General features: G+C 41.3%; 1 protein-coding gene across 2 annotated transcripts; it reads left to right on the top strand.

Annotated features, from left to right (window-relative positions):
* The first annotated feature begins 6057 nt into the window (after positions 1-6057).
* Positions 6058-14857, top strand: OTUD6B (OTU deubiquitinase 6B). Of its 2 annotated transcripts, none has more exons than XM_015855967.3 (7): positions 6058-6204; positions 7254-7408; positions 9473-9568; positions 10113-10425; positions 11143-11201; positions 12386-12492; positions 12745-14857. In XM_015855967.3, the coding sequence occupies exons 1-7, from the start codon at positions 6114-6116 to the stop codon at positions 12827-12829; spliced, it is 906 nt and encodes a 301-aa protein (XP_015711453.2). In that variant the 5' UTR covers positions 6058-6113; the 3' UTR covers positions 12830-14857. The 2 variants fall into 2 exon arrangements, with proteins under 2 accessions (XP_015711453.2, XP_015711452.2); XM_015855966.3 differs by having other exon boundaries at positions 11140-11201.
* The last annotated feature ends 1134 nt before the right edge of the window (positions 14858-15991 follow it).

Raw genomic sequence — 15991 nt, 5'->3', positions numbered from 1 at the left:
GCTTCTGTGTGAATTTTATAATATCTGTGTTCTCTGATACATCCTTGCAATATTAAAGTGCTATGGTATCATCTCCGAGCACGTTACTAGAACAGATGGCTAACCAAGAATGTAAACAACAGTGTGTCTGGAGATCACATTCTTGGAAGTTGAGGACCTCTGGAGTTCAAAGGCAGATGCTGATTCAGAGTTCAGCATTTCCAAGGAAGTGGAAAATGCAGTTCTGGGTCAGATTCAAGTCCTAAAAGCAACATACCTCAAAAATAAAATAAAAACAATTCCTCACCAGAACAACGACAACGAAGGAGTAATGGCAGTTTGTTTTTGTATGTATTGCTTTCTTTAGGTATGGAAAAGGATTTCTTTTTGTGAAATGCATAATAAGATGAATAGATGTAGGCATCAGCTTTGTTTACTTATTGATTTGGCTTTGAGGAAACTGCTGGATTTTCTTTTTTTCTTCCATAGGATTATACTGACAGACAGCAAAGGTACACAGAGTTTGACAGGTGCTTATTAATAGGTGCTATAAATGTAGAGACAAAACTTCACAAAGCAATTTGAGGGAAAGACTGAAAGATGGTTGACATTGTGCCAACATTAGTTTGAAACACTGGAAGTAGTACTTCCACTTTTGCAGCCCCACAGTCATTATACATACATACATACATATATATATATCCCTAAGATTCTTCTGACCTATTCTCCTTATTTACCAAGTGCTGTATCTTCCATATGCTCCACACCTTTTCAAATAATTAAACTGTCCTTATTGTTTAATCATATGTTGCTTTTTTCCATCTCATCAGTCTCCACAATTCAGTCATAACTCACTCCCTGTAGAGGCTGTTCCTTCTAACAGGCTGGAAGAGCAAACAAAAGTCTGTTGCCAAACTCATCAACTACTTAATCAGCTCTTTGTTTGTAAATGTTGAACATAGGGTGATAGTTTTCTTTGGAGTGAGCACAACAACGTCTCTGCATGTCAGTCAGTATTTGTGTATTTATGCAGCCTACTCTCCTTGGAATTGCACTGAAGAGTTTTGGAGTTCATCCATCTGCTTTGTAAATCTCTTTTAACTATTTCCTTGTCCCAGTACAGTTGTACACTTCAGGTCCTTATCCTGTTTTATCCCTTTGTCTTCCATGTACATGATTCCTTAATTCTTTGTTTGCTCATTCAGTTTATCTTTAACTTGCAGCCTCGCATCTTTGACAGAGTTATTTCCCTACTCCACCTACGAGATATAGGGATCAGAGATTCCCTGTCACCCTATCCTACTAACCTTAGTCCCACTGTTCATCCTATACTTTAAAATTTCCCTCTATCAAATGTGCCTTCTCCAGTTCCTCTCCCATTTTCTGTGCTAGCTTCCAGGCTTTCCATCCTCTTTGCACAGCTGCAATCCTGCTGTCCATCTACCTCCTCACTAGGCCAATGCTTCGTTCACAGAGTTTCCTTGTCTCTTCTCCTTGTCTGGGCCTCCATACTCCTTTTCTGACTTCTTTTATTCTTCCTTATGACACTTAAAGCTGGAAAGATGCATTTCTTCCCTGCTTCAGTACCTGGCACATGAGAGTATGAGAGGTAGGCTCCAGTACTTGGCCCCATAGAGGCTAACTGTAGCCAGGCCGTGCAGGTAGAGCTCACGTCTTGCCTGTGCTTCAGTTTTAGCTTCTCCAATCTGCAGGACACCTTTATGCTTTGCTAGAGCAGCATGAGAGGCTCTGACACAATCTGAGAATAAACATTTTCAGGCCAGCTTCCTACGAGCCACGTTCACAACAAAAAATGTTTCTGATAACATAGAATCATAGAATTACCCAGGTTGGAAAAGACCTTGAAGATCATCAAGTCTAACCGCAGCCTAACCAGTGCCCTAACTCTAAAAACCCTCCACTAAATCATATCCCCGAGTACCACATCCAAATGGCTCTTAAACACAACCAGGGATGGCGATTCAACCACCTCCCCGGGGGTGGTTGTAATTATAGCTAATTAAGAATCTGTTCTGGTAGTTACTTCATTCTTGGGCTCAAACATTTAAACTGAGCAAGCCAAACACTTACATAAGCATGCTATGTGCTCTTTTGTTGGTGAAGGTTCTACTTACAGATCTAAACACGTGAATTTCTTTATATATATCAGGTGACATTTGAAACTATTCACAGACCAGCAGCATTTAGGACTGTAACCTGGATGGTTTATTCTTGAGTCTCCTGTGTCCCCCTCATTACTGTTGATACATACAGCAGGGGTAGGTTCTCTGCTCAGCCTTCTCAGCTGTTTGACTGATGTGATTCATAGAATTTACAAGAAACCTGAGATTCTTTTTACACTTTCTAGTCCAACAGATAGAAAAGGTAAATAAATTTGTTTTTGTGAGCACCAAAATGTCAAACTCAGAAAGAATTTTGTTTAACCGATAATTGTGACTGATGATTGATAGGGTTAGTATTAGGTCTTGACACTTTGAATCACAGCGTCATTTAGGTCGGAAGAGACCTTCAAGATCATTGAGTTCAACCATCACGTAACACTATGAAGTTCACCATTAAGCCATGTACCTAAGTGCCATGTCCACACATCTCTTCAATATCTGCAGGGATGGCAATTCCACAACTTCCCTGGGCAGCCCATCCTACTGCCTAAGCACTCTTTCCATGAAGGAATTCTTCCTGATATCCCATGTAAACCTCTTACTGAAACCTCCTAAAGTTATAGAGGGTGATGAGGTCTCTCCTCAAACTCCTTTCCTCCAGATTTAACAATCCGAGTTTCCTCACATTCTACTCCTCATCTTTTATTTTCTAGTTCCTTCACCAGCTCTTCTTGTACATCCTTCCATGTGTTTCAACAATTTGGTGTCCCTCTGGTAGTGAGGGGCTCCAAACTGAACGCAGTATTTGAGGTGTGGTCTCAACAGTTCTGAGCACAGAGGGACGATCCCTTTCCTAATCCTGCTGCAACACTCCTATTCTTGCAGTTCATGATGCATTGGCCTTCTTGGCCACTTGGGCACACTGCTGGCTTATATTCAGCTGGCTGATGACCAGCACACTGTTATGACCCATGGCTGGAATTTTTAAGGTAGAAGGTTGACATATACAATCTGAACATCTTAATGTGCACATACGCCATGTTAGATTTTGGGAGCAAATAAGAATGTGTCTCATTCTGTGGAGGATTAAGTGCAATTTAATGCATGCTTAATTTACATAAAATAATTGCAAACCTTACTACAATCTGGTTTTATGGCACTGAAGGAAAATTTAACTATTTCTGATTCAGTATCTCAGATCTTGATTTACTGTTTACATACTGCATGAGTCAGAAAACTCAATAAAACCTCATTGAAACAATAAAGCCACTTTAAGAGTTCTGTGTATGGCTGCAACCAGTCTGTAATTTATTTTAATGCCCGATGAGCAAGGAACATCTTTGAGATAACAGAGGGAAATTAGATAATGTACCCAAAAGGAGTAATGCAGCTCCTTTGCTCAACCAGTTTTTTACACGACTTAGTTGGAGTAAGATTTGAAAGCTCTTTACTGCTGTCATGAAAACTGTCTGCTACACAGCATTAACTTACTGGTTTTGGCTCTGAAGAAACAACTGAGATTTTCCCAGTGCCAGAAATACCACACATCCCACTCTGATTTCTTCATAAAATACCAGTGAACAAAAGACCTTCCTAAATTTTACCATGCTTACTAAGGAATAGGAAATCACTGGGAGGAAGATACTCAAGAGGCTGCCAAAGTGTGACCCTGCAAATAGTTGTGCATGCTTTCCTTTTCAGAAAATAAATACGTAATAAAGAGAACATAACAGCTGATGAAGTCACTGTCCTAGTCAGATGTTATCCAAGGTAACCCTCAGTCACGGATTTCAGCAACTATCTTGTCAATACTGAGATACATTTCAAAACTGCCCCCTAATTCTGAAAATGTCTATTAAGACAATATGCTTAGTACAAATCATCTTATAACTACCAGCGGCTTGGATGGGAAAATTGAGTTTCTCTTTATGAAATAAAGTAGGTTTTTCTATTAGAAAGGGCCATTATGAAAATCCAGTCTGATTTCTTCTGAGAGAACTTAGGAAGCATTTCTTGCATGGAGCCCGTACTTTACAGTTGATCTAATCATATCTCTAAGGAAGCACCCACAAGTCCTGATTTAAAGACTTGTGTGACAGTGAACCTATCATACCCTAAAGTGCTCCACAATTAGCACAATTAGTTACCTCAGATTTTAGTTCTCTCCTTTTATTTTTATTTATTTATTTATTTTCATTTCAGCTTCTAGTCAATAGAATTTATTATGAGCTTATTGTTAAACTACTCTTTCTGCCCACAAATTGCAATTAGCCAAACTGAGCTTAGACACAGTAAGGCTTTATTTAAGCATTTGATTTATGTGTTAGAGAGGAAAAAGGCATAGATTTTTGTTTTGGAGGGTGGGGTGAAAATGCATGTACATAATCCTGATGTACATGGTCCTATAAACATCCTTGAGGAGCCAGGGATCCTGGAGCAAACAGGTAGGGAACATCAGGGCCCTTGGCACAGACAGGGAGAGCAGTGGCACATATACAGCCCTGGCAATCCCACAGAGACATCATGACTGCAGATCCCATGACGACAGTTTCCTCAAATTCAGAATTTAGTCCCTTTGAAACATGTTTTCTAGACAGATTGCAGACTTTGCCCTCTGCCCCCAAAGCTATAAGTATGCTTTGTGATCACAGAGAGCCTTACTTTCTCAGGTCTCAGCCTTCTGTTGTCTGGTTGTTTTTCTCTTGCTTAGCTACTGCAGCTGCTTTCCTTTGGCATGTTCTGAGGAGTCTTTCTCATAGCTTCTGATGTGTTTTTTCAATGATTCATTCACACTTTTGAATCTTCTATTTTCAACCTGTTCAGGTATTTTCAAGGTCTTTGTTGCTATCCCACATTACACTCCACAATAGTTGTCTGGTACCAACCACCAGTTCAAAGATCAGGTTATCACAACAGGTTGATAACCAACCTAACAGGTCAGGATTGAGGCCTTGAGAAGCTGGAATTAAGCCTGCTAGCCATGGCAATGATCTTAGTAATTCTCATTTATTCTGTTGCATGGCAGCAAAAGAATTTGTTCTCTCACAGAATCACAGATCACAGAATCACAGAATCACAGAATGTCCCGGGTTGGAAGGGACCTCAAGGATCATGTAGTTCCAACCCCCCTGCCTGGCAGGGCCACCAAACATACACATTTACTAGATCAGGTTGCCCAGGGCCCCGTCCAACCTGGCCTTGAACACCTCCAAGGACGGGGCATCCACAACCTCCTTGGGCAGCCTGTTCCAGGGCCTAACCACTCTCCTAGTGAAGAACTTTCCCCTAACATCCAACCTAAATCTTCCCTCTTTTAACTTAAAGCCATTTCCCCGTGTCCTGTTATTGTCAGCCCTTTCGAAGTGTTTACTCCCCTCCTGGGTGTAAGTTCCCTTCAGGTATTGAAAGGCTGCAATGAGGTCACCCCGCAACCTTCTCTTCTCCAGGCTGAACAAGCCCAACTCCCTCACCCTGTCCTCATAGGGGAGGTGCTCCAGCCCCTGATCATCTTCATGGCCCTCCTCTGGACCCTTTCCAAAATCTCTATGTCTTTTTTGTACTGAGGGCTCCACACCTATGCAAGAGTCTTGGATGAAAGACTCTCTCACGCTTAATGGAGGGTCTAATACCCTCCAATCCAACACTGACTTCAGTTCCTTTGAGGGGTGTTCAAATATGTGTGACCTGAGGATTACATTGGTATTCCACTGGAGCACATCTTAATGCAACAGCGTGCAGGCCGCTGTACTCTGCGGGTGAAAATGTACAGCTAATAGCGGCAGCTCTGCTGAAAAATACCATTTTGTGGCCGAGAGCTTGCTCTATCAAACAGCACTATTATCTGCTGTGCTCTATCTGCTGTAGTTCTCATGGACACAGATAGGAGGCATAACTCTCAGGCCCACAACCAGACGCGGGCAGAGGGCGGGGCCGGGCGGCGCTGCCGGAAGCACGCGGCTCCCGCCGGGGTCGGGCTGAGGGCGTCCGGTGGGCGCGGGCCTGCGGGAGCCCATGGAGGGCTCCGAGGACGAGGAGGCGGAGGCCGGCGGGCCGCTGCAGCAGCTCGTGAAGCGGCAGCGTAGGGAGAAGCGCGAGCTGCAAGGTGAGGCGGGCCGGGTTCGAGAGCAGGAGGGAACGGCCTGCCCGCTCGGGCGGCTTGTGGGGCGACCTGCAGCGAGAGAGGCCGAAGGGACTGCAGCGGTGGGGGCCTGGCGTTGTAAAGGGAGATGCTCTTTTCTGAGGCACTGCAGAAGCGTTTGCCGAAGGGACCCGGGTGCCCGCATGGCCGCGTCTCATCGCTCACGCCCGTCCGGCCGCGGTGACGGCGGTGACTGCAGTGTGCTATTGCAGCTCGGAAGGCCAATTGCATCCTGCGCTGCACCACAAGAGGGCTGGCCAGCAGGGATGGGGAGGGGATTGTCCCCCTCTGCTCTGCCCTTGTGGGGCCACATCTGGAGTACTGTGTCCAGGTCTGGAGATCCCAGCGCAGCAAGATGTGGAACTATTGGAGCAGGACCACAGGAGGGCCACTAAGATGATATAGGGCTGTTGCTCTTCTTCTGTGAGGAAAGGCTGAGGGAGCTGGGCTTGTTTACCTTGGAGAAAGCTCCAGAGAGATCTTGTAGCCTTCCAGTACTTGATGGGAGCTTATAAACAAGGGGGAGACTGACTTTTTATGCAGGTCGATACTGATAGAACAAAAAGTGCTTTTGAACTAAAAGAGGGGAGATTCAGATTGATTGTGAGGGGAAAGTTTGTCACTGAGAGGGTGGTGATGTTCTGCCACAGCTGCCCAAAGAAGCTGTGGGTGCCCCATCCCTGGACCACCAGGTTGGATGCGGCCCTGGGCACCCCGGTCTGCTGGGTGGCAGCCCTGCACACAACAGGGGAGCCTGCTTGAATTATTCCTTCTTGAGTACCCGTTCTTTTTTATATAAAAGTACCATAATACATTTCAGATGCCATGATTTCAACTGTTAAGAAATATATATGTAATTTAAAACGTGGAAAGTGTGATCTGCAACCTGATATCTGAACTGTTAAAGCATTCTGATATCTTGAGATATGTAATTTTTTTATTTATAGCTAGCAGTCCTTTAGGCCATGACTCTAGAGTTGCTGTAATGTTTTGTCACACTGCTTATTTAACAGCAAAAATTCAAGGCATGAAAAATGCTGTTCCCAAGAATGATAAAAAGAGGCGAAAACAGCTGGCTGAAGAAGTCGCCAAACTAGAGGCAGAACTTGAACAGAAGCACAAGGAGGAATTAAAGCAGCTGAAGGAAGCTATGCCTGAGCAGAATAAGGTATATTCCTTAACGTCAGCTGAAGTTGCATGCATGCAATTTGTGTTCAGACTTCTTTAACTTTTTAAAAGATTGACTAATGTGCAATAGTTTTTTAAAGCATTTCTCCTTTTCCTCGCAGTATTTCCTTGCAGTAGCTTCTGTAATCTTTGATGCTGATTGAGCAAACATTACTGGAAGAAGCACTTAGATGTGTTCTTACTGGTGAACAGTATTTGGTTTTGCTCTTAAGGCTGAGTTAATAGCTCAGTCTTATTAATAAATAACAAGGACTATAAAAGTACATATTATATTGTCATTCTGATTACCATAAGTAGTAGGCTACTTGAGTATTGGACTGGTGGACCTCAGTAGGCAATTGAAAAGTGTCTTTTGATTGGCCTTGCAATTCTGGCAACAGTGCAGGTGACATTCTTCTTTTGCAAATACATTTTCTGTAGTCATGAGAGTTCTGACTTTACTGGGATGTATTAAAAAGAGCGTGTCCAGCAGGTTGAAGGATGTGATCCTCCCCCTCTACTCTGCCCTGGTGAGGCCTCATCTGGAATATTGTGTCCAGTTCTGGGCTCCCCAGTACAAAAAAGACAGGGATCTCTTGGAAAGAGTCCAGCGGAGGGCCACTAAGATGGTGAAGGGCCTGGAGCATCTCCCCTATGAGGAGAGACTTAGGGTACTGGGTCTGTTTAGCCTTGAGAAAAGAAGGCTGAGAGGGGACTTGATCCAGGTTTATAAATACCTGAGGTGTGGGAGCCATAGTCGTGAGTCTGGTCTCTTTTCAGTAGTGCATGGGGATAAGACTAGGGGTAATGGGATGAAAGTACAGCATAGGAAATTCTGTATGAATGTGCGGAAGAACTTCCTTACAGTGAGGGTGACGGAGCACTGGAACAGGCTGCCCAGGGAGGTGGTGGAGTCTCCTTCTCTGGAGATATTCATGACCCGCCTGGATGCCTACCTAGTGTAGGGAGCCTGCTTTGGCAGGGGGGTTGGACTCGATGATCTCTAGAGGTCCCTTCCAACTCCTACAATTCTGTGATTCTGTGATTTAAGTGCTACTATTAGGCCATGTTGGCAGTGTACTTCAGTGTTTCCAGTGCATTGTTTGGTGGCAAACCACTTAATTTTTGACAGAGGCTTAGTATTATTCCGGTTTAACTGCAGGAAATACTGATGAGTAAACTACATACAAGCATTCAATTCAATAATTTATAAAAATTAACCTATGTTTTAGCAATCACTAAATAAAGTGACTGAAACTCCCATTGCAACCAATTCACATTCCACAGACTTAAATATCTAGTACTGAAACGAACCCTTAATTCTAGCATGCACTTGAGTTTAAATGCAGTTGGTACAAGCAGACCTGTTCATATACTTTCTTCTATCTAAATGGCAGTACAGCTCGCAGCTAAATTGGCACAACATTGGCACAACATGGTTATCTGTGACTGATGCTGTTCTCCTTGCTTATCTGTCTCCTTCAATGATTTCCTAACTCTGCATCTTTTTGCTATGTAATTCTTGTAAAACAAATAAAAACCTGTCCCTGCTGTGCCTTCTGGATCCAAATGTTTTCTGATTCTTAACTTAAGGAGGAAGTAAGACGTTCTGTCTTAGAAATGTCAGTTCTTTGTCTCTTCCCATTACTACTTAGTCTTTGTTAACAAGGGTGGAGCCTTCTGCTTTGACTAGCACAGAACTTGGTAACAGCTCTCTTGCTGCTTCAGCTTAACCTGTATCTGCAGGTAAGGTGAGGAAAACTCCCCTGCAGCCAGTGAGCTGTGTTCAAGCTTCAGTGTTGAAGCTTGTAAGAAAACATGTAGGGTTGTGCAATTCACAACCATTTTTATTTTGAGATCAAAGGAAGAAGGTAATCGGATGGGTTGGGATGTGAAATGCTGGACTGTGAGCTTTGAGAGGCTTTGTGCTATGCTGATCTTTGTGTAAAGACATTGTAAATATATACTGAGAGCACCTTGAAACAGCTTGAAGTTGTTTTAGGAGATGCTCATCTCAGTTATTTATACTAATAAGAACTTTTAACACTTCTTTTTCTCTTTTCAGATAGATTCTATAGCTGATGGGGTTGCAAATTTCGAGCTTGAGGGACGGGAGCAGCAGATTCAGCATCCTCGAATATCAAAAGCACAGAAGAGACGGGTATGATGTAACATCAGAACATTTTACAAATAATTAAGTTCCTTTCGTTTAAAATAAACTGTAGTAACTAGTAATGATTTTACAGGGGGCGTTACCTGGCTAATTCAGTATCGATTTTGCACCTACTGGGTGCCTTGAAAAATTGTGAAGTTGCTATGTAGACATATGTAAGCGTATTTAAAATAGCTGCACTTCTTTACATTCAGCTGGAAGTCTGAATAGATCAGGAGAGAGAAGACAGGGAAAAAAGAAAACAAATTATCAAAACCAAACCGTTTTGTAACAATTTCACTGCAAGCAGTAATAAAGAAATAAAGTAAAATAACACGGGGATATGTGGAAAGGATGAAAGTAATAGAACATCACAGATTCAACGAAAGAACCTTAATAATAAAGTTCTTGTAAATTCGTGAGTTTGGAGTTTCATAAACTTCAATGTACTGAGAAAACATTTCAATTAAAAGAGTTACAACTACTAAGTGAAGAGCTGTACAGACATATCCTGAAGTCTAATACTTGATACAATTTATGTTTACAATCAAAGGAAAAAAAAGCTGCCTTGGAGAAAGAAAGAGAAGAACGAATAGCTGAAGCTGAGATAGAAAATTTAACAGGAGCAAGGCATCTTGAAAGTCAGAAGCTTGCCTCCTTGTTGGCAGCAAGGCACTTGGAGATTAAACAGATTCCTTCAGATGGCCATTGCATGTACAGAGCTATTGAAGATCAGCTCAAAGATCACCACAATTCCTGGACTGTTGCAACTTTGAGAAATCAAACAGCGAAATATATTCAAAGTCACTTCGACGACTTCCTGCCGTTTCTTACAAACCCCAATACTGGAGACATGTATAGCAAAGGTAAGAGTTGTAGCATAAAAGACTTTAGAAAACATTATAGTTATTTCTGAGAATTCTTGCCGTCAGTTACAGCTGAGATGTGACTAACTTGTTATATATTTGTTCCTGAACTTCATTAGTTTATTGGTTCTTCTGTGTTCTAAGTGCTGTAGAAGTTAACAGCTGTTTGGCTAATCTGGAATTTAAAAAACAACAGCTGAACTACATGCAGTTACAAGATACTAAAACCTTATCAGACTCACATAAGAGTTAAGCATAATACCTGCTTTCATATTCTATTCTAGACTCTCACAACAAGAAGTTTTGAAACACATATGCAATTTCATGCTTTTTGTTACTAACAGTTCCTGGAATAAAAAGCTGAAAATGTAAACTTCTTTTTTCCCCCGCACCTTTCCTTATTCCTGTTTTCAGTCTTCATTTTTCTTTCCAAAACAAGTTACGCTTTTCCTTTTTTTTCTGTCCTCTGTTGCTTTTCTTTTTGTTTTACCTTCAGGGACTGTTTGGTGGCCCTGCCAGGCAGAGGGTTGGAACTTCATGATCCTTGAGTTCCCTTCCAACCCAGGTCATTCTGTGATTCTGTGACCGTATATATTTTCCTGTGTTTGGACTGTTTAGGTTCCAGTTGTTCACTGTACAACCATTATTTTTCCTCTATTGCTTGTTCTCAGAGGAGAGGACTACTAATAGTTGTCTTTTTTTCGTTCTCCACAGAAGAATTTGAAAAATACTGTGATGATATAGCAAATACGGCTGCATGGGGTGGCCAACTGGAAGTAAGTATTATATTCACTCAGTTCATAGTATCGAGGTATCTTCAAAAAAGGACTTCTTAGGTAGGAAACTGTGCCTGTAGGCACAGGGAAACAGATTCGTAATTTTCTTCTGTGGTTATAATTTTCCCCATGCCAGCATTTTTGTTGGTCTTCTGATGTTTGGTTTGACAATGTAACAGGTAAAGAATTCAGTAGCTTAAAATGTTGTTAGAAAGAATCACAGTAGGGTTAGGGGAAGACTAGGTCTTAAGGGGAAGAAAGCATTTTCTTGTGCAAGCTGGTGGTAAGTGTAGTGTGATCAGTTTTGGGCACCTCAGTACAGACAGAACATGGAGGTGCAGGAGCAGGTCCAAAGAAGGGCAACAAGGCTTGTGAAGGGCTTGGAGAATATGGTCTACGAGGAGAGACTGAAGGAACTGGGGCTGTTCAGTCTGGGGAAAAGGAAGCTGAGGGGAGACCTGATTGCTCTCTTCCAATACCTGAAAGGTGCTGACAACAAGAGCAAGGCTGGTCGCTTCTTATTGGTGACGGGTGACAGGACAAGGGGAAATGGCTTCAAGTTGTGTCAGGTTAACTTTAGGTTGGATATCAGGAAAAACTTCTTTACAGAAAGGATTGTAAGCACTGGAATAGGCTCCTTAGGGAGATGGTTGAGTCACCATCCCTGGATGTGTTTAAAAACAGTTTGCATGTGGTGCTCAGGGACATGATTTAGCGGAGGGTTGTTAGAGTTAGGGTAGGATGGTTAGGTTGTGGTTGGACTTGTTGATCTTAAGGTCTTTTTCAACCTAAGCAATTCAATGATTCTATAACAGCTGGACTAGATGATCTTGGAGGTCTTTTCCAACCTCAATGTTTCTATGATTCTATGGTAACAGAGCTAACTGTAATGAAGCTGTGTTGGATTTTTGTAATAAGCTTTGAGGTCTTAGTTTATGGCCTTTTTTTTTTTTTACTGCTTTCTGTAAGACTAGTTATTACTGTAGCTAGCACAGTGTTGTCTGTTTCTATTAAGACAATAAATAAGGCAATGTAGCTATTTTGCTTTTTAATAAAACTTAGTTTCTAACGAAGTCTGAAACATTATAATTAAACTCATGTTTGATAGAATGAAATAGCAAGCCTGTTTCCCACTTGGATTTAATTGTATTGCTGAATGGTGTGGGGTTTTTTTTGCCTTACAGCTAAGGGCTTTGTCACACATTCTGCAAACACCTATTGAGGTAGTGCAGATGGATTCCCCTTCTATTGTTGTTGGTGAAGAATATTCAGGCAAACCAATAATACTTGTGTAAGTATGTAATTTTATCCATTCTTAAAATTCTTACAAACATAATAAAACTTTATCATTCAGAGCTTATGTCAGTCTGTGTCTGTAAGTCACCAACATTAAAACCCGCCTTTATTAATACTCTGTTGCTGTTTTTTTAATGATCATTTATTTGTCTGTGCTAAAACATGAACTTATTCAGACTGTGCTGTTAGTGTTTGACATGCAGTATATTTTAGTTAAACTAAATATTTGTTTTCTAACTTTTTTCAGGTATATGAGACATGCTTATGGATTAGGAGAACATTACAATTCTGTAAAACTTCTAACAGATGCAACTACAGAAAATGGCAGCTAGTATTAAAAAATCCACATTGGTAACAGTGGCATCTTGATATGTTGGGCTCCAGACAATTCTTAGATGGACTAGAAAGTAAAACTACCTGGAATGGATAAAAATATGAAGATATATGAGGCTTTGCTGGGAATCATAAACACCTCGTGATTTGAAACAGAGCAACAAAAAATTCTGACCACCACAGTACTTGGGAACTTGTTGATATTAATCATTTTTGTGAAATCTCTAAAATGGTGACTGTGTAGGTCAGAACTCTTTTTCTGTCAGTTGGTTGGTTTGTTTTTCTTTTCATAGAACTTCATCTCATGCCACAGTGAAAACGCTCAGCAGCAAATGGTTAATCTGCAATATACTAAAGAATTAAGGTTACTAGAAAGGTTTCTGTTACATTATTTCTTGGACACATTCATGATCACGGAAGAGTTAAAGACTTCAAAATAATGGATTTGTTTAGATTGGTGGAGTATTCTTTGATGCATTTTAGTTCCATCAGAAACTGGCTTTAATACGATAGTAGGGATCCCCTTCATTTGGGCAGAGAAGAGCTTGACTGAAGAAGTCACAAAAAGTGTCTTAAACTTTTACAGACTTGATCAAGTTTTTTACCAGGATCTGAGGGCTTCACTTTTATTTTGCAGTAGGAATACTTGATGCTATTCCTAGTACTGAATCTCTTAGGTAGGGAATTGTTGGTGATGACTGCACACCGTAACATGGATGAGTCAGCTGTGCTGTTCATCTTTCATCTGTGTATTTGATGGTGCAGAAATCTTACAAGCAGTTCCTCAGTTTCCTTAGTTCAGGTAGTGAGACTTACCTGAACTCATCATGTATGGATCTGCTGATCTACGCGTGGCCTAAAATGCAGTATTTTATACAGTTTAAAACAGCTGGTTGCATACAAGTGCAAAAATCACCACCTTCTGTTTCATCAGTAACTTGAAGGGTGATATGCAAAATTTATATTTTCCTTATGCACAGGGAAGACTTGAAAGGTTTTTCTTTTTTTTTTAAATCATTTATCTTTTTACATTGGGAAGGTAGTTTTTTGTCCTGAGGTTGCTATAATTATGACTTCAAAACTGGCAGCAAACTGTTGCAATCAGTTGTTTTTTAACAATAGAAGCGTTGTTCTTTAAGCTGTAGCCAGTAACATCATAATTGTCTGCATTATTTTAGTGCTAGTAGATTGCTTTGAAGAAAAGCAGTTCTTGTCAGATCTAAACACAAATGCCCTCTATTGAAGGTTATGAGGTAACAGTGCACATATTGCAATCCTTTGGTGAATTTAGCAGGTGGATTGATGTTCCTAGGACTTAAGAATTGCAAAACTGCTCTTAATCAAATAGATCTACGTTCACTTGATGGATCAGGTTATGTCTGAATTAAAGCACTTTGAGAGAGAGAAAAGTACAAATAAAACAGCAGTCATAGCAGAGGTCTATGGGTGGCAGAGAGGTGCTGGTTGAACAACCTGAACGCATATTAAGAGTTGTTGAGAATGGTTTAGATAACCATGTATTATCAAGATCAAGAATTTGCTGCATCCTTATTTATCAGATACATATAGCAAATATCGCTCTGTTTACAGCAGCTCTTCTATTGCAGAATTTGATTTACTACTTTGCCTGTATGAAACCACGGTTTCAATTTCCAACAAAAAAAATCAGGTGTTATTATGAAAAAGACACCCCCTATTCATAACACCACTATCAATTTTGCTAAAAATATTAATAACGAATAGTGTTATCAATGCTGCTTAAAATCGGCATGATACAAAATGCATACGCTGCTTCTCATAGATACCTTGTGAAAGAAGTTCTTTGGTTTGTTGGGTTCCCGTTGTTGTTTTTATATTGACAGAGGAAAATGTCAGAATCCTGGAATGCCTGTACTAACAGTTTGTGCTGTTTATTATGTTTACAAATCTGTATAAAGAAAAAGAATGTTTTAATAGAGTGAGCAAAAGATCCTTGCTCGCGCTTTGTGGACTTTGCCAAAATGTAATAAATTGGTTTATATGTGGCAGTTTTTGTTGTGGTCGCTTCTAATTCTGTACGTGAATTTTACATAGTCAGGTATAGTAAGAACATAAGAGATAAATAACAAGTCCCTCAGAATGGAAAGGCACTGTGGCTTCAGAAACATGAAATCACCTTTCACCTGATTTTTACTACTTAGTTATCACCAGGAACACACAGGTCTCACAGTCTCGTGCGGGCTGGAAGGGACCTTAGAGAACATCGAGTCCAGTCCCCGGGATTCAAGCCTCGTGTGTAGCAGAGCAGTGCTTCTACCACTTGCGCCACAGGGGGGATTCAAACCCGGGCCTCCGGTGTTGCAAGCGGCACTTCTACCACTGCGCCACCGGAGGTCCCTTCCAAGTCAAATGAATCTATGATTTTGTGTATTGCTGTGCTGTGTAGAAGTGACATATTCAGGGCTGCAGCAGCCATCATACACAAGGCATGGATTCTAGGGGTAATGGGATGAAACTACAGCATAGGAAGTTCCGCACGAATGTGCGCAAGAACTTCTTTACAGTGAGGGTGACGGAGCACTGGAACAGGCTGCCCAGGGAGGTGGTGGAGTCTCCTTCTCTGGAGATATTCAAGACCTGTCTGGACGCCTACCTGTGTGACGTGGTGTAGGGAGCCTGCTTTGGCAGGGGGGTTGGACTTGATGATCTCTAGAGGTCCCTTCCAACCCCTACAATTCTGTGATTCTGTGATCCCAAATGCCCCAGAGCCACCTTGAAGGCTTTCGTGAGAGCGGGTGTGAGGATGTCCCACCTGCATCATCTGGTTAGTCCAAAAGGCAACATATCAGGTGGTATTTTTCTTGTAAGCCATGCAGTTGTTGTCTGTGCAACTTCTTATTTTTAGTTCTCAGACACAAGCTGCCCTTTATCTTCCAGCTGATCTCCTGTGATGCATTTATTGATGACAAGCAGCCTGTGTTGATTACTTAATCTATGTAAGCAGCTGAGCAGACTTAAAAATAGGACCTGAAATGTAAAAGGCATTTTCTCTGCTTTCTTTGGCTCTGGGAAGAGCACTAACCCACCAGTTCCTTTGTTTTGAGGAACTAATAAAAGCAGCAGATGGGTTATGATTAATCACAAGAGGCATATGGTATAGGTACTTTCAGATACAATTAAAA

This window comes from Coturnix japonica, chromosome 2 (genome assembly GCF_054131305.1).
Source record: "Coturnix japonica strain WE chromosome 2, WE-NBRP24, whole genome shotgun sequence".
Lineage (NCBI taxonomy): Eukaryota > Metazoa > Chordata > Aves > Galliformes > Phasianidae > Coturnix > Coturnix japonica.
Note: the sequence above shows the minus strand (reverse complement) of the source record. Positions and strands in the feature narration are given on the sequence as shown.